Source organism: Chionomys nivalis, chromosome 16 (genome assembly GCF_950005125.1).
Source record: "Chionomys nivalis chromosome 16, mChiNiv1.1, whole genome shotgun sequence".
In the NCBI taxonomy this organism is placed as follows: Eukaryota; Metazoa; Chordata; class Mammalia; order Rodentia; family Cricetidae; genus Chionomys; species Chionomys nivalis.
This window is the reverse complement of record NC_080101.1, coordinates 16088373-16107257: the sequence shown is the minus strand read 5'-3', so window position 1 is coordinate 16107257 and position 18885 is coordinate 16088373. Positions and strand designations below refer to the sequence as shown.

The following is an 18885-nucleotide window of genomic DNA, read 5'->3' as shown; positions in this document are numbered from 1 at the left end:
TACCACCCCACTGACCTGCCTTGCCCTAAAATGCTACACGGATATCCAAGTGTTAATAATAATATCAGACCGCACTGCTGAGTTACAAGGCCCCCACATGTTTGCCTAACTTCCTCAAGGCACATTTGTTTCGCCCCTCGATTCCCCATGCTCCCTCAAGGAGCAAGGCCCATAGCTCCACCTCGGTCAACCTGAATTCACCAACTGTGTTTCTGAAACGGCTGGACACATAAATGCCAATTAAGACTTGTCAAAAACACAACTCTTAAGAACCTATCTGCTTCCCAGGGGTCGCCCTGACTCCAAACAGCATGGCAGGTGCCAGGTTACTCACTCACAGGGCAGTGACAGGAGACCCTGATAGCCATGGGGCCAACTCCCACTTTTTTTTTTGGTAAATTAAGTTTCTCTGGAATACGGTCATATATTCGTATGCAAATCCTCACTGCTTGTTCTTGTCTTCAATGACCCCAAAGCCAAAAATACAGACTCCCCTTTACTGAAAAAGTTTAATAACCCACAAGTAGGAGAAAAAGGCCCACTGCCACCAAAACAAACAGTGCCCTCATTCCTAAGGGCTAAACCCTTAAAACAAACAAACAAAAAAAACCCCATAATCTCCAAGCTTTAATCACATTCCAAGAAAATAAAAACAAATTCTCAGAATAAGAAAATGTTAACTTGGAAATCTTAAGCAACATCTCTGATATAAAACCAAACCAAAATATTTGTGGTTAGAATTTTTTTTTTTAAATCTGTTGTTTCACAAAGGCTGGTCACTTGCTTCCTTTGCTTTGAAAAGCAGGGCTTCTGTGCAGGGGACAAGCAAACCTCCCAAAGCAGGGTCTCACAAGCTCCCAAACTCACCTGACATTTGGAGAGTGAGGGCGCCACCGGGGCTGGCTGGGGTGGACGTTAGGATGGTACTGAGGCTGCAAAGGAAATGCCAGACCTGATTACTCCATGACCTTTGGATTTCAATGGCTGCCGTGTCATCTGCTCTCTCTAGCAATGGCACCCACCTCGGGAGGCAGGGAGGGGGCTGTGAATAGGAAAGCTGTAACCAAGCCCCGGGGGAGGGGAGAGGTGGGGTGGCTGGACCTTTCCCAGGGTGATCTTATTTCTCCCACTAACAAAGGCTGGGGAGGTGGGGGGGCTGGGACCCAGTGTCTGGCTCACAGAGCACCATCTCCAGAGAAGGGTCTGGGAGGCAAGGTGCCACATCTGACTCAAGAGAAGCTACCCAACATGCCCTGGCTCTCTCAAGGAAGCAAGTGCCAGGAAGATGGACTGAGTGGCTTCTCTCTTCACACACCACTTTTGTTGGTTTTGAAATGACGACAGCGGAGTTACGCTGGCACACAGACAAGGGCTGGAAGGACAGGGTAATGAAAGCAGCAGCGCTGTTGGTGTATAGACAGTACTCTCATCAGGAAGACCTATTGTTCCCATCAGAGACGCACAGAAGAACTGAAGGAAAGAGGGTGGGAAGCTGTTCATAAGATAAGAAAGTAGACCAGCGTTGAAGCAAAGCCCTGACGGGCCCCGGCAGGGTAGCCGGCTGCCATTCCACTTCTGACCTGCAGTGGGCAGCAGGCCGGGACACTGTCGGAAGCCAAGATGCTGCCCAAGGCTAAACTCGCTGAGGGGCAAATTGGCACTCCCCACTCCTCCTCCCCGGACCCGAAAGTCACTGCAATCGCATCACCATTAATCTTTTAATTATTTCTTCCCTTCCTCCTCACCCTTGCGCTGTGGTTAATAAGCAGTGGCCTGCTTTCTGTTAGAGAAATTCTGAGCAATTCTGTTCATCTAATTTTCATGGCCCTGAGATGCCCTCCTGCTGCCTATTCCGTATTCCAGTGGCCTTTCCTTTCCTTTCAAAGCGCCTGTCAGCATGCCGAGGCTGCACCCCCAGAGGACACGGTGTGGGGAGCGGAATCTGTAAGGGGTCTGTCTGCAGGAGGATCTGAGCGCTGGCATGGCGCAGTCTCCTCAGCTAGGTCTTTTAGGGGATGCTGAAGCCCATGGGGTTTGGGTGATTTTCCCACTCCTAGGCTCCCTGCACCAAGTCTCCAACAAAGGAGAAAGATTACCCTGCAACTGGACCCTCTAGTCTTTTCTGTTTTTAAACACACTCAGATTCACCAAAGATGAGGTAGAAACCTCATCCACAGACTTGAAAGAAAAGGGAGATTCCAGAATTTTCCTTGGTACATCTCCTTTGGTAATTAATTCACATTTCTATGCTCCCAAGTACTTTAATGTTAACTTGGGTGCTCCGTCAACAACAAGGAATATATGTGCATCTCTTCGCTTGCTGCAAGAACAGAGGAAAGGGAGCCAAATTTACTGGAATCCCAGGGACAATGCAAAACTGTCCCACCTCAAATGACAAGTATCCTCACTGAGAACATGGCCATCCGTCCTCTGCTGCTGGCTGACTCTGCAGAAGGAGCTAAGGCTGCCATGTCACCTTCCTGGCAATCCTCCACAGCATCACGGCGTGATCAGGCCACCCTCTTCCGGTCAACTTATATCCAAACTCTGATGGGGCAATACAGGGCTGCTAGGACCGGCGGAGTGCAAGGGGCTCCCGACGACAATGTGGAGGGTTCTACGTGCAGAGTGCCAGCAAATCTGCTGTGAGCTGCACAGCCCTGCTTCACTGTAAGCAGAACTCACTGAGGAGGCAGCAGAGGTCAGGGGTCATGGTGGGAGGGCTGCCGTACTTTCTTTTCCAAGCTCTCTACTCCATGCACTGGGTACCCAACAGCAGTAGCTTTTCCCTTCCCCTAATACCCCAGTTGTACCTGACGTCCCTGAACAAGGAGCCATTGTGAACAAGAAGCCCAAGACCCTAAGGAAAATGCCAGGGGAAATGACTTTCCTTCCACCAGGTTCAAAGTCCCTTCTACCCAACAGCCTCGTCTCCTCACTCTGCATGCTACGAGCGTGACTTTGTGCACAGAAGTTCTTCAGAAACCATTTGGGAACCTCCTGAGGATAACAAACATGGGCATCTTGGTCTTCACAGAAGTGGTAGCTATAACAGTGAAAGACCAGGGAAAGGACACACAGAATGAAATTTCAAATGGCAATGGTTTATGTCACTTGTGACATTCATAGCCAAACATGGGACACAGAGACTGGGAGGACAGCGTGCTTCAAGCACTTGCTCAGGACAAGGCTGGTCAACAATATGATGCTGTGGGAGGTGATTAGGTCTTAGGGGTCTTCAGAGGGACACTGGTTAGTCCTCCTGAGCAAAGCGGCACAGCCCACCTCTTGCCCTGGCCCCCGTCTCACCATGTAACCGCTTCCTACATATACATATACACTCACTCCCCGGCTCTTACATCACAGATCCTTCACCAGAGCTGAGTGGAGGCCAGCACTATACCTCTGAACCTTCAAAGCCATGAATTAAATGAACTTATTTTACTTTATAAAGAATACAATACTGGGTATTTAGTCACAGCAGTAGAAGAAACAAAGGCTAACACAGGTCTCCACGTTAGAAGTCATGAGACATGGGTCTCTGCCTTTTGGCAGAAACACATTAGCACCTGGGAATCAAGGCCAGCACCATCCTCCCGGAGTCCCCATTTGTCTGTTCTTTAGAGCCACCTGAGGAGCGCTGCAGTCTGTGGATGCCAAGGTCCTACTCCCTAAGTGTCTGTTCCGCTTTTAAGGGGTGAGACTGAAGACAGCATTATTCCAGCTTACAAGAGAAAAGGAGGAGGGGACTAATGAGTACCAGTGTGTAGCATTGCACGGTACTGTAGCGTTCAGATAAGAGGCAATGGACTCTGGGTGGATGGGCCTGGGTAAGACAGCACTGGCAAGAACCTACAGGCAGCCAGTCTACCGCTGCTGGAGCTGAACACGGGCTCATGACAGGAACAATGGGAAGGGTCTGAGAGAGTCAGGACAGGCTGTGGCAGCCCAGAGAAGGTCACCCACAGCAGCTGTGGAGGAGCTGGCTCACTACAGGCTAAGCTACTGAGAGGGCTTTGGCAGTAGTGGGTGGGCAGGTAGGGGGCACAGATCCTGGCTGGTACCGCCGTGAAATAATTTAACACTGGACATGGAAACCAAATGCCCCAGGTCTGGTGTGTGACAAATGGGCTCTAGAAATAAATGATGTCTCCATTGGGTTTATCATGGAGGGGTGGGGGAGGACCAACAGAAACAGAACAAAGAAAAATGTGCTGGGTGTGGAGGTGCGCGCCTTTGATTACAGCATGTGAGAGGCAGAGGCAGGAGGATCTCTGTGAGTTAAAGACTGGAACTCACTGCTCTACAGAGTGAGCTCTGGGGCAGTCAGAGCCAGACCCTGTCTCAAAAAACAAAAACAAAAAATCCCCAAAACCAAAATAAAGAACAAACAAAACGTGTTGCCTACGAGTTTCCTCAGTACTCTGGCGCCCCAGCAGGTACAGTCAGGCCCAAGAAGGCAAAGGAAGGAGAAGTGGAATCTGCCCCCCTGGATGCCTGCCTCAAGGGCTCGCACTTGCGAGGCCCACAGCGTGCTTTCACAGAAACATGCACTTGAGCGCTGCTGAGAGGCTGTGCCTGACCAACAGAAACATAACTTCATGTCCCTGGCGCCTTGGGGCTAACAAAGTTAAAAACAGGCACTTCACAACTGGGAGGGAGCGGGTGGGGTGGGGGATTTGACTTTTAGAGTTTCCCGGGAAACAACAAGAACGATGGACCAAAACTTGACAAGCACATGCTGTTACTACATGCTTCTCATCATACAAACAAAGACACGTCAAACCAAGAAACATCTTAGACACAGCATCTCACCTGGTAATTATGGACTTCGGGATTTGTTTTTGAGCTAAAAAGAAAAAGAGAAACATCATTTTTTAAGTAAGGAAGCATTATGATGGATCTATTTAATAGTCATAGCTAATTCTACAGACCCCCTTCTCCGTTAGGAATGTCTGCACACCGTTTCTTTTCTGGTTACTAAAGCTTACATGAACATATATAAGCAGATAATCAAGGAAACCACAGACACCAGCTTTCACTCCCAGTTCAAGGCTCCCCGGCATAAACACCCCAGTGATACATACGCCACAGTGCAGCCGTGACATATTGGGTTTCCTTTCAGCGGTGCGAACCAAGCAGCTTCAGTACCCACTGCAGGCCCTCCCTGGCACGGCCCCGTCAGCTACAGCTCTAGTGATGGTACAGAGCTTCTTACAACTGGAGGAAGAGGTAGCGGCTTCCTCGAGACACCTGCCTAGGCACTGTGGTAGGGATCCCATGAGTTTCTGGTACACAGTGACACTGCGCCTGATCCGGGCACTGGTGGTGATTGCTCATCCAAGTCAAGCCTCGGCCCTTTACTAATCTATCATAGCAGGGTGACAGGGTCCATGACGCTTCCTACCACCTCAATCCACAGAAGGGGCATTTCCTTCAGAGAGGGTCAGGAAACCTACTAAGACTCACTGGCCAGTCGATGGCTGAGCCAGGGTTGATACAACATCTGCTCAGACCCAAAACCTATTTTCTTTCCACCAAATCTAGCTGGCTCTTGGAGGGTCTGTGGAAACGCTCAGAGCTCAAGTGTGATCTAATTTGATTGGATCTTAATTAGAACTAGCTTGGCAATACATAAACACATATGCATAAATAAGTATGTGTGTGGAATATATATGTATGGATATATGTGTGTGTATATATGTATACACATACATACAGAGACAGAGATGGATGGATGGGTGGTTGGATGGATGATGAGAGAACATTTGTTACATAAGATGCAAGCTCAGTACCTATCAGAAACCTCACAACCCCGGAACAATCACTGGGCAGTCACTGTTCCTAGGGTTCCTGGAATCAAGGTTTATTGCTTCTCTAACAAAGCTGGGGTGGAGTGGGGTGGGGTGGGGGGGCATCTTTGTTCTAGATCTGCATTGAGTTTTCAGAGAGGACTGGTCGTGAGGTCAGGCGCTAAGCCAGATGGCTTAGGCTGGATCTCAACAGCTGGGTATAGCCTCCACAAAGTGCTGTCTCCCCAGCAGCATCTCTGTGTTTCCCAGCACAACTTCACCCATGGTCCCCACAGCCATTCTGCTCACCGGGGATCCCACAGACTGTGGAGAGCAAATGAACAGCTGCAAACAGCGGTTATTAGTTCATTTGTTCCTAAAGGGTATGTTTACTGATGCTTTTGTGTGTGTGTGGCGATTTTTTTAATGTTTGTTTTCATGCCCGATATATAATCTCCCCTAGATTCTAAGAGGGAAATGTCACTTTATCAGGGAAATACAAACAAACAAAACAATCATCTCCTAAGAAAGCAGGAAAGACTGTAGCTTACAATCCCCTGAGAATTAAAAGCAGGACCTGACAGGGTGAGAAAGGCCAGCAGTTTTCAGCATACTACCTGCTGAGATCCTTTCTGTCAGAGACCACCCCACACCGTCCCATCCTGAACAGAGGTCACACCTGCAGACCTTCAACCACCCAACCTGAGAACATTGACCATACCCCATAGCCCCTGCCACAGGGGGCAACAGGCAGGCAGCAGTTCAAGAGGGTTCCCCCACCCCTTCTATTAGATACAGAAAGCAGACGGTATCACCAGGCCAGTGTGTCACTGCAAGCGTGCCCTGGGACGTGAAACTGTGCTAACTTTGCTCTCCAAAACCTGAGGTTCCTTGAAGGGATTTCAACGCTTTCTGAACTGGAAAGGAAGCCAATGAAGGGGTGGGCCTTAGTCCTTCCCTCCCCACAAGTAGCTCTCTGATTCTGTTTGTTTGCTTTTAAGTCAGGCTTCTTGGGGATGGTGGTAGAGTATAAACATTGCAAGCTAAAACATTTGGGGAGAACGCAGACCTAGCCCAAGCTCCTTGCCTGCAAATGAGAAAAAAGAAACACAGCAGGTAGAAGACCAAAGGCTCCGGGATGCAAGTGAGGAAGCTGTTATGGAGGGGCTCCTGAGGCCTTGGCTGGAGTTCTGGAGGCTAGCCCAGGCAGTGGCAGCCCGAATCTCATGCTCTGTGTGCTAAGATGAACGTACGTAGCACAGGGCGTCTGTATCCATCTCAATGGCCACCACCACCTTTGCCCCATCAGCCTCAAGGTCTCAGCCTGCGGTTCAGAACCAACGATCTACCTACCACATATTCTCTCCCACAACAGCTGATCCTAGCATGTCACACTTACAGAGGAAGAGCGATGGTTTCAGAGAGGGGAGAGAAGGCGAGGTAGTAGGTAGGACGGTGGCTCTCACCTGGAGGCCATGCTAACCTTACTAGGGAAGCTTTGCAGACCAAATGCCCAAGTCACAGGTGTACAAGTGTTCATTTGGCCCAGGGCTATCCTGCCAAAGGGGAATGTTTCATAGCTCATCAGGTAATTCCAGACATAGTCAGATCAAGCTAGGGAAGAGGCAGGTAATTTGACCCAAGGGTCAAATGTGGCTGACTGGTACTTATGAATAAAGTTTTATTAAATCACAGCCATGCTCATTTGTTTGCATATTGCCTACAGCAGCTCTGAACAGTTCTGAAAGAGATGGCACAGCCCAGAATTCAAAGTATCTCCTATCTGCACCCTCACGAGAAGCATGCAAAGTCCCAAGAGGGAGATTGCCAGTCGTGTGACACGTGATCCCACAGAAACTCTTAGAGGTGGCTTCTTTATTTGCTTGTTTGCTTTGATTATTGTATCTCCGTGTGCATGATGTGTGTGCATGCCACGGTGCACGTGTGGGTGTCAGAAGACGGCTCTGTGGAGCCATCTTTACATGGGCTTCGGCAACTGACCATAAGTTCAAGGCTTGCACGGCAAGCGCCTTTACCCACTGAGCCCTCCCTGCGGCCATCCAGTGCGGCTGGTCTCGCATCATCTGGTGGTCACCGGACAAAGCAGCACCTGTAGCTGAGGAACCTCTGCCCAGCAGCAGGACTTTCAGTCCCCACCCTTGCCTGCCTCACACTCACTGCACGTGCTGCATGCGTGACTGCCACCTTACCACGGTGACAGCAAGCTAGTACTATGTTACTCAGGAAAAGAAACAAACAACCCAGCTGTTTTGCAACAAGAAAATCTTGGAACATTCTGTTGTGTGCTTTTTGAAAGCTGGGAGGACGGTAGAGCTAGGCAGCAGAAAAAGGGAGAAAAAAGTAATCAGGTTGAGTCACTGGGATCTCATTGTATTAAGGAGATCAACACTGCAAACACACGGTAATTAGAAGGGGGAGCTGTGCTGGGGACTCTGGGGGCACTTACCAGAGCTGAGCAGCAATCACTGGGTTGCTTGCTGTAAAGAAAGGATGGGAAGTTAAGCAGAACTTTAAAACATTCGGTACACAACACACAGAGAACAACGGGACAGACTCCTCTCTACCATGGCACAATCCTCTTCCTAAACCAGGCAGCCCTGAACTCTAGCGACTTCTTTCCTGAGCACCTGACATCCCTCCCTCTAACTGATGCTGTTCCTCCCCAGATCTCTAGGCAACTCCAGAGTCGGTTCCCAGGGTGTGCTGGTATGCCAAGAAGGCACCAGGAGGCAACCACACAGCACCCAAAGGCAACCTCAGAACAGTTCTTGCTCCCGAAGAGCTGGTGGTTCTGGGTGGAGATGGAAAAGCAATAGAACTTGATGAAGGATGAAATACTGGCAGACATCTAGGGAAGAACTTGGAGCAGACATTTCTGATGGGGCAGAGACAGAGCTTACATAAAAGAGGCTCATATTTACTCAACTATACTTCTTTTCTTTGTGTGTGATGCTGGGAATCAAACCCATAGCCACGCTACCACTGAGCTATATCTCCAACTCGCTGCACACTTTTCTTCTTCTGAGGGGGCAGAGTTTTATATAGCTGGCCTCAACTACTATATAGCTGAACTTCTTCTGATCCTCCTGCCTCTACCTCACGAGTGTGGAGATTATCAGTTCATGCAGAACTGGGAGAGCGAATCCAGGCTTTCATTTGAGCTGAGCTACGCAAGCACTCTGCCAACCGATCCATACCCAGCTCTCCTTTCTTCCTTTCAACACGGGTATGCCAGGGAAAGCCACTCAAAACTTCACTAAGAAGATATCAGGCCTCTAGCTGGAAAATATGTCAGTAAAATAAATGGAGGAAAAGGATCTAGAGACCAGAAAGGAGGGAATAAGAACCTGGGAGCCAGAAGTCTAAAGCAGCCCCAGGCTGTGCAGTGGGTCTGGCCATATGCTGTACTTCTAGGTCGGCTACGCTAGACATTTCCTCCCCTTATGCTGGCACACACTTGTGGGGACTGGGTTTTACTGTATCAAAATGAAGGTGGTCCCGGGTTGGCCTGTCTCTGGACACCTGTGACTCAATGGACAACCACCCCGCCCCACCCCTCACACCCAAGTGTGTTCTGCTAATGGAGACAATGATCCTGCATGAGTTCTCACCCCTTTGCTGTCCCACCCTCTCCTGAACATGTGCCCATTCCTGGCCTTCCTTTTTGTATTTTCTTTTCTAATCAATTAAATATTTTCACTTATTTTATATCCCGAGTGCAGCTTCCCCTCCCCACCTCCTCCCATTCCCTCTGCCCACCTCCCTTGTTCATTGGTTTCATTTTTTGAGACAGGGCTTCTCTGTGCATCCCTGGCCATCTTGGAACTCACTCTGTGGACCAGGCTGTCCTGGAATTTACAGAGATCCACTTGCTTCTGCCTCCCAAGAGCTGGAATTAAAGGTATGCACCACCACAGCCTGGTTCCCTGGTCTTTCTTAAAGTTAAGGCCATATTTTGGGGACTCTTGGCTTTTTTTCTCCACTAAAACAGGTGAGAATGACTTAAGATCTGCTGGCTGTCACAATACTGTGCTGTTGACTCATAGCATAAGGAAACGGGAGTGGGAGACGAAGGTTACAGATTCTAGAAGGCACAGGTATATAAACAAGGTTCCACAGAGGCCCACTAAATCCTGGCTATGTATGTAAAAAAAAAAAAAATGTACAGAAGCGTCCTCGCAAGTTTAGGAGGGTGGCAGAGCTGGGTGCAATGTAAAAAAAAAAAAAAAAAAAAAAAAAAAAAGGACAAACAATTTAGCGCTAACTGGAGAGTGCCAGATGGAGGACCAATCCGTGTAGAAAATTAGCTATACAGAGCTTCGAGCTCAGATGATGAAGCCCAGTTTAAATAGAACTGAGTCAGGAGGGCTCATGTACCGCCTGGCACATTCTGGTCTCAGGCCTCAAACAGGCAGGAGCCAGTAAGAGGTTCAGGGAGTTCTGAGCAAGAGGGGAACACGTAGGGTGGGCATGTCTGGGGAACCTGAACTGTGTCTCTGCAGGTTCTGCATCCATGGATACAGTTCTGGTTTAGCACGCGCCCAGTGTCCTCCCCAGGAATGGTAAGGCAGTGGAGACAATAAAGGCTGTACCTTCTACGGGCAAAGGTGATAGATACTATTGAGGATCCAACCCTAAAAGAAGTAGAGAGGCATGTTCGAAGGAAGACAGACAAGAAGAGGCAAGCGTTCTACTAAGACTTACGACATTCTTTCCTAACAGCTTTTGAACCAGAGGGTAATGGCAGTTAAGTCCCTCTCCTAGCTAATCAACCCTCCCAGCCCTACTGCACGATGCCAGCAAGGGAGGAACACCGTATAACCTTTGAATGTGGAATGTCGCCGAGATGGGTAACGCTTGCTAGGCCTTCTCTCAAAGGTGCTGGTCCTTCGCAATCTGGAGCCGTGTGTAGCTTGATATTCTGTCCGCCCACTAGGAAGGAAATATTTGATTGCACGTTAACGCCAACACCAGCTCTCGGCATACCACAACTATTGCAAGTGAATATTTTTATTTTTCAAGAGCTCCAGTGTGCATTTCATCTTAGCGTGAACTCGCCTGGTAAAGACATGCTAAGTTTAAAGCTCCTACTTGGAAATACAGTCTCCTTTGCCAAGCCAGGCACAGGGGCAATAATCTCTTTCTATCAAAAGCTAAAACCTGCAATTTAAGCACCAACCACTAGGTCGCCCAAACCAAATAGGTCTGAGTACTTGGATCACCTGATGAAGAAAACATTGATTGGACACAGAATAACCTTCCAAGAAACGCCATAGAGACATTTTGCATCTTCTCCAAGGCGGCTGTAGCAGGCCCCTAAACTAAACCTTGGCTTCCCTTGCTATGCGTCAAAGGAAATGTTTCTAACTTCACAAGGGCTTTCCAGACTCGACCACTGTGAGGGCAGCTGCAGCTTCCAGGAGGGGAGCTGTGTTTTTCTGATCCACCCATCTCTGTTCCAGCCCAGTTGCTCTTGGCTGGTTTTTCAGACGGAAAGAGCCAAATGCTACTTGCTCCAGATGCCTTCCAAGGGTAACCTCACCTCCCAACTTCCCTTCCTTCTTCATTTCTCCTTGAGGAACAAAGGTCACGAGGTCTAAGCCAATCCTTGGAGCATCTCCCCAGCAAGGAAAAGCCTATGTATTTTGGCAATCTCCTCGACTGCCCCCTCCATCCAACTCCAAATCCACACGGATACAGGTGACTGCAACGGTTCTGCGAACCTCTGCACTGCTGATATTCCCATCCCCCACGGGCCTTGTGATGCGACTCTCTTCCCTCAAGGACCTTTTTCCCCTTCCTTAGAGCATTTAAAAGATACACTCAACAAAGTCTATTCTTTCAACAGAAACGCACAGCCATTGCCTCGTACGGTGGATACACCTGAAGTGAGCAACAGTTCTGGCATTTCAAACAGAGTTCAGGGACATGCCACGTGTGGGCAGAGGTTACGAAACCAAGCGAAGTTCTCCATCATGAAACTGAGATTCTCAGACTCAGGAGTGCATTTGAGATGTGCATTCCAGGCTGGAGAGACGGCTCTGTGGGCTGCTTTTCCAGGGGACCCAGGTTCAACGTCCAACACCCACACTGCAGCTCACAATTGTCTGCCACTCCAGTTTTAAGACATCTGACATCTTCTCCCGCCTCTTCAGACGCCAGGCACTCACACGGTGCACAGACATACTTGCAGGCAAAACACCCATACACAAAATAAATAAAATTAAAAAAAAATAAAATTCACATTCCAAGGGCTGATACACACATACGCACATTTGGACTCTGATTACAGAGGCTATCTATATATTTCCATTTTTAAAGATGCCCTCAAGAGTTTTCATGCATTAGTCTAAACTCAAAAGTGAAAATACGTGAGAATAAGTTTATCTATTCAGGCTCTTTTCAGATTTAAATACACAGACACACATGCGCGCGTGCACACCCACCTACCCACCCACCCCCACACCGCTCTCATCCTTAATCGTTACCAAATCTCTTGACACTTCATGTAAAAGGAAACATAGCAATGGTGAGGAATTGAAGCGCCAGGGCGGGGAAGATGTCTAGGGAGTGAACTATACACACAGCATGAAGATCCGAGTTCTGATCCCCAGCACCCGCGTCAACAGCAGGGTGTTGTTTTGCGATCTGTAATCCCAGCACTGGGGAGGTGGAGCTAGGTAGATCTTTGGAGGTCAGCTGCCTAGCTCAGTCAGTGGGCTCCAGATTCAGTAAGAGGTCTTGTCTCAAAAAATGAGACGGAGAGCAACTGTGGAAGACACTTAGGTCGCTCTCAGGCCTCTATGAGAACCTGCAAGCACATACATATATATACCCACCGGAAGAAATACAAACACCACACATAACACATGCACATAAACGAACAGAAGCACCAAGGCCACTTCTAATCCACCTGGTAGGCAGAGAGTTTGAGCCTAGAGTCGTTTGTAAACCAGGGATACCTGATCTTAACTAGGATTAAGAGTGGATCAGAAGGAATTCTAGTGTGGCATCAGACAACAGAACCTCCTACAAGGACCCTATGTCCTGTGTCTGCCCCACTCACAGGCAGTCACCACCTCACGTGGCCACTGGACACTGGCAATAAGGCTGGTTGAGATCAGGAAACTACAGTAGCTTCTTCATGTAGCTCACGGCCACTGCACAGGACAGCACCACTCTAGCTAAAGGTATAGTCCTGGCAATTTTGTTATTACATGTTGGGTACACTTCATTCCCAAATTCAAAACATTTGGGGCCCTAAGCTCACAGATCTGCAATATCAAGTATCAAACATGCAAAGTTTCAAACTGAGAAAAATATCAGCATCCCAAACATTCCCAGCACCAAGCATTTCACCCCAAATCAGTTCTGATTTATCGATAAAGTGACGGAAGCCGAAAGAGGTTGGGAGTGGACTTGCAGCTCTTAACAAGGTGGGGGGCAGAGCAAACCACCTGAATGGATGGACACAGGTCCGATGCTACAGTCATACACCGCACAAAAGAGCTATCATTCTCTGAAACACGTGGTCCATGTCATAAAGCAATTGCCAACCTGAACCGGAAGCGGGAACCTAGCCGGATGAAGTCCGATCTGGTGGACTTGCTGTTGCTGGGGGTGCGCAGCCGGAAGAAGGCGTGGTGCTCCACAGCACACTTCCACAAGTGCTTGCAGGTGCGCGCACTGTCCAGCCTGAACACGAAGGTGTGCTCCTGCTCGCGGCCCTGAGGGGGGAAGCAAAGGTCCCGTGGGGACGCGTGTCATGGGGATGCAGGTGATGGCAGTGAGGATACCGGGGAGCATGGCCTACCTGGTCGTCATCCTCCACCACTACGAGGGTCAGTTTACTTTTTTTAAAGTCCATTTTGGTGATCTTTGGCCTGGTCAGAGAGAAAGCGTTTTAAAAAGGACAGTCTACGGCCAAACTGTCTACACATCAAACAGTTTCTGTTCTACTTATAAAAGTTTAGATTGGCTAAGAAAACCATCACTCATTCATTTAAATATGATTATCTAGAGATTCAGTGCATTGGCCATACCCCCACAATGACAATAGGATGGTGTGATTTTTTTTTTTTAAGTGAATCTGGGTGTTGCAAATACCCCTCAAAATCATCCAATCACATAGACTTTCCAACACAAAATAGGAAAAGACATTTTTAATATTAGACAAAACTAAATTACCAAAAGAATAAGCCTATTTTGTTAGCTCCTTCAAAGATTAATATGCCTGTCGGGGTCAGTCCAAGAGAATATTCACAGCCATCTCTTCCCTACAAACAAACGAAGTGACAGTCGGTAGAGGGTTCTAACAGGTCGTCACAGAAGAACGCAAAAACAATTTCCTCACCAAAATTTACTTTGTTGGCACACTATGCATTTCTCAGAAACAGTAAAACAAAAGGAGGCAAACACACGGGTTCTTACCCTGACGACGTGCATGTCCACCCCGTACATCTCCAGCCACTTGGCCTTGTTGAGATAGGAAAGTTCCGCCTGGGCAGGGCTCTTTCCCCTTAAGGAAACAAAACCAATGAGACACGCGTGAACTGCAACTCACATGCCCGCAGGGTCTGGAGAGCCTGCTGGGCTGCAGGAGGTCATGCAATTGTTACAGCCGTGGAGGATGCAAGCTTACAAGGGTGGGAAACCATCTCCAAGAACCCCATGTTAACTGAATAGGAAGACCACAGAATGGTGTTTCTTAGGATAACAGAAGAAAACAAGAGTGTATGCCAGGTAGTGGTGGTGCGGATCTTTATCCCCAGACTCAAGAGGCAGAGGCAGGAGGATCTCTGGATCTCTGAATTCCAGGACAGCCTGGTTTACATAGTGAGTTCCAGGACAGTCAGGGCTACAGAGAAACTCTGTCTCAAAAACAAAAACAAAAAAGGAAAAGAAAACAAGAGTGTGCTATAAGGCAAAGGGAAAGACTTCCTCTTGGCTTTCCTCTGGAAGAACGGAGGCTGTGTGTGAGGGAGTAGGTGGGGCACTTTGACTGAACATCTCTGCACACTTCCCTATCATTTGATGACAACATTCGTGCCGTCTTTAATTTTAAAAGTCATCAGAGAACTGAGGGCAATAGAAGGCCACACTAAGTCACATCCAAGAGTAAGCAGGAACAGGTGCTTCGTGGTGTGTGTGTGTGTGTGTGTGTGTGTGTGAGAGAGAGAGAGAGAGAGAGAGAGAGAGAGAGAGAGAGAGAGAGAGAGAGAGAGAGAGAATGCGTATACATGTACGCATGCATGTGTGCATCACTGGCAAACTGCCTTACTGGTCTAGGCGAAGCAAAAACAAGTATGTTAGATTAGGGAAAAACGGAAGTCACCATGCTGACTCTCAGTGTAATGAGCACACTTTTAGACATATAATAACATTGTATGTCACATGGTCTCACCATTTCACCATAGGTGATGCGCCAAGTACGCCTGACCCAGAATGTGAGAGACCAAAAATACATGTGGTCCTCCCTTCTCCTCAGACTGTCAAGTACTAGTGTGAAGATAGTGAGCTGCTGTGACGGGTAAGGCCCAGCTCTGAACATGAAAGTCAATTATGTCACATTCACCTGGTACATAAAACTGGAAGGTCCTGGAGGTGATTTCATACGTATTTAAAAATTGTTCCTATGATTAGACTTCAGCCTGCGCAATAAAGCCTGGTGTGCATTTCTCAAAGTATCACCACGCTGCTATTCAAATGTTTCACATTTTAGATTCAGAATTTGGGCGCTAGGGATGCTTCACCTACATTTTTAAAAGATTTGCTCTAGAACAGTGGTTCTCAATCTGACCCTTGGCAGGGGGGTCACACAGTAGACATCCTGCATATAAGATATTTACATTACAATTCATAACAGCAGCAAAATTACAGTTATGATACAGCAACTAATTAATGTTATGGTTGAGGTCGCCACAACATGAGAGACTGTATTAAAGGGTCACAGCATTAGGAAGGTTGAGAAGCACTGCTCAGGATGGGTAGGACCTTGTAAGTGTAGCATTTTATCCGCACCTGGGGTGTAAGACACAATCAAATCAGACAGAAGCTGTGTGTTTCAGAGACAGAAAATAGCATGGCTTGACCTGTGCACATTTCTCAGAAGAGAGGTGACACGCAGGTCTTTTGGAAACAGGTGTGAAGTCCAGGAGAGAGGTTCCAGCCTGGTCATCTACTGAGCACCTCTCTGTGAGACAGGGCACACTGTGCTGAGGACGGTCATGCAACAGGTCTTCAGAAGGCTCAGACGAACACAGAGGACAAACCAACGAGCAGCTCCGACCTCGAGAGAGGGGCACTGAGGTACCTGTACTCTTTCCATCTCTGGAAGATATCGAATTCCATGGCTTCTGTCTGATTTGGGATGAACCGAAACTCAGACACAAGCTCCGGTGTGTGTTCCGGGAGCTCGCACTCCCCCAGCTCCGCTGTTTAGTTTATAAAAGGGAGGAAAAAGAAGACACGGAACACTTCAGGTTAGTGCTGCAACTCAATCCAAAGGCATTCTTTCTGATCAGAAGGTACAGGTGCCTCTGAGGTAGAGCCCTCTCATTATCAGCTTCCCTCAGAATCCCCGGTCATTCTACCCGCCCCCCATGAGATAAATACACCATCATCTAAGTCATTACTCTCTTTCTCCTCACTGCCTCCCCCACCTAGGGAGATCTGGCTTACATGTCCCTGGGAAGCGGAAATTTGCAATAAAAGGTGATTGCAGGCCATGAGGATATGCCTGAGAACATCTTCCGCACAGGGCTCTCCTTAAGCACAGGCCAGAGCAGCACTTTAGTGTTTGCAGGGCTGGGAAGGATGGATCAAGATTTTGGTGCATGCAGAATCTGACTGAGGGATAAAGAAGCAGGGAGGGGTGGCGAGCAGGCTGCAGAAGCAACTGCAGCAAGTCAGGCAGAACGGAGAAGGGGAGAGGGAGATGGCTGCGCAAAGGAGGGCTAGCAACAGGAAGCTTCCCGGCAAAAAGCCCAATGTGCACCGCATGGTTCTTGCTCTTGCCAAGTTGCAAAACAGAGGGCCCAAGGACATGATGGCCCTGTCCTCTAGATCACGAATGAGAAAAATCCACGTGACCCCTGCAGATTTCAGAATAAAAGAGAATCCCCCTGTTTCCTCTATAACCTGGCTTCAGGTCAGCACATGGAGATGCTGCCTAGGGGCTGAATCACCATGCGGACTTGCATGCCCATCCAGGAACAGCCCAGCCACTGCCTGCTGTTTCACAAAGACCCTCAGGGCTTGGTGCACTTTCCTGGGAGAGGCAATGATCCCCAACAGCTGTTTTTGAGCTTACAGTGCAAAAGCATCATTTGGTAGGCTCACAGAAGCATAACATCACTGGGGTCCCGCACCCGGATTTTGTTGATCCTGATATGGACCCAGGCCCAGAATTGAATGTAACTGTGGGTGGACCTGTAACTTCTGGTTTCTGACTTTCACCACTGTACCTGATTTTATGTGGGGCTGGGCATGGAACTCAGGACTTCATACGTGCTGGGCAAGCACTCTACCAGCAGGGTTACATCCCCACCCCATCGGGCTTGTACTTCTAACAAATTCCCATGTGATGCAGACATAGCTTTGCATGGTCTGGAAAGAGATCCCTATGGTATCCCGTGTTACCATAGACAAACATGACTCAATAGGACCCTGTGGTGGCCCTAATTGTCTGATTTTGTTTAGTTTTGTTTTTGAGACAGGGTTTCTCTAAAGCCTTTGGAGCCTGTCCTGGAACAAGCTCTTGTAGACCAGGCTGGCCTCAAACTCACAGAGATCCACCTGCCTCTGCCTCCCGAGTACTAGGATTAAAGGCGTGCGCCACCACCGCCCGGCTGGTGCCCTTAATTGTCAAGATTAAGTATGCTAAAGACACAGTGAGAAAGAGGGCAGTGTCCCTTCCAGCCTTTGCTGTGCTTCAGCGGGCCTGAGGAGCACCTGGGACACCAGTGTCTTCCAAGAACATGCTGAAAGAGCTTGGCACTCCAAGAATCTCCCGATTCTGCAGCCAGGCTCTGGCTCCACGGAGGCCATGGAAGGCAAGGGAGATGGCTCTGGTGTAAGAGTCAACTCCAACCCTGCCGCAGCTATCTGGGCGACCCAGGGCCAATCATGGAGATGCTCCCAGGTCTCTACCTGAGACACGGACGAAACTAGAACACTGCTGTGCAACAGACGATCTCAAATCCCTCTGACCCTTTTGCTTGGGTTGATTCTCAAATATACCACAAATGCATTCCCCAAAGAGCACATCCTCCACCACAGAAGTATAGTAACTCAACTCAGGGGGCACGATTCATTCAAAGAACAACGGCAAGACAGGCCCTAATGGCTCAACCCCCAGGGGAAACTGCTCTCTATTTTATTCACACTGACCGAGCAAAGCGACTTCTCACAGTGCAGGGCTCCAGAGGAAAGCAGGTGAGACCACGGGGAAGGAATGGTATGTGATAAGCGCTTCCCCATGTCCCTCATCAGTCTTCCAAGAATTTATTTATACCCAACCTAATGAGTGTCCCTTAAATTACCCTACAGATAGGGCGGCTTCTCCAGGAAGGGCTCACAGAGGGTTGCTTTCCTCTTCTCTGTGCGGCTTTCACAGCCTCACTAAGCCGGACCAGCGAGGGCAGAGATGTGCCTACTCCTCATCACTCAGGACAACAGGACAGGCTTGAAACACTGTGCCAATAGCCTCGGGAGGAAGCTTCTGCGGTGATGAATGGCCCCAGGCCTGACCTGGGTGCTTGGGTGTTTCCCTCTCATTACCACTACCCTGACAGGTCCTTCAGGGCTGCCAAGCCTGATGAGGCCTCTTGCAGCTCAGGAACCAGTGCAGATGAAGGCTACTGTCTGTGCTGGTAAAATCTGCAAGTGGCCGACACGAGGAGCCAGGAGCCTCTGCCACGTCTCCAGTCCCTCCTACAGCATGCCACTCACAGGAGGCCTGCTGCATCAGAGGACACGGGGAGAGGAAGCACGCAGCTCTGTATCTCACACAGCTGCCTCTAGATAGCATCACTGTCCCCAACACCACCGGAGCTTTCAAACTGCACCGAGG

At 48.8% G+C, this 18885-nt stretch overlaps 1 protein-coding gene across 6 annotated transcripts in view; it reads right to left on the bottom strand.

The window, feature by feature from the left end:
- The window catches only part of Epb41l4b (erythrocyte membrane protein band 4.1 like 4B), a 149251-nt gene that overhangs the window by 67435 nt on the left and 62931 nt on the right, over positions 1-18885 (bottom strand). For all 6 annotated transcript variants that reach the window (XM_057790424.1, XM_057790426.1, XM_057790425.1 and 3 more), the window contains exons 7-15: positions 16126-16246; positions 14244-14331; positions 14001-14089; positions 13627-13696; positions 13371-13540; positions 10636-10745; positions 8260-8290; positions 4816-4849; positions 868-932 (exon numbers count right to left, since the gene is read on the bottom strand). In XM_057790424.1, coding sequence (XP_057646407.1) covers positions 868-932; positions 4816-4849; positions 8260-8290; positions 10636-10745; positions 13371-13540; positions 13627-13696; positions 14001-14089; positions 14244-14331; positions 16126-16246 — 778 coding nt within the window. The remainder of the gene's footprint in view (positions 1-867; positions 933-4815; positions 4850-8259; positions 8291-10635; positions 10746-13370; positions 13541-13626; positions 13697-14000; positions 14090-14243; positions 14332-16125; positions 16247-18885) is intronic.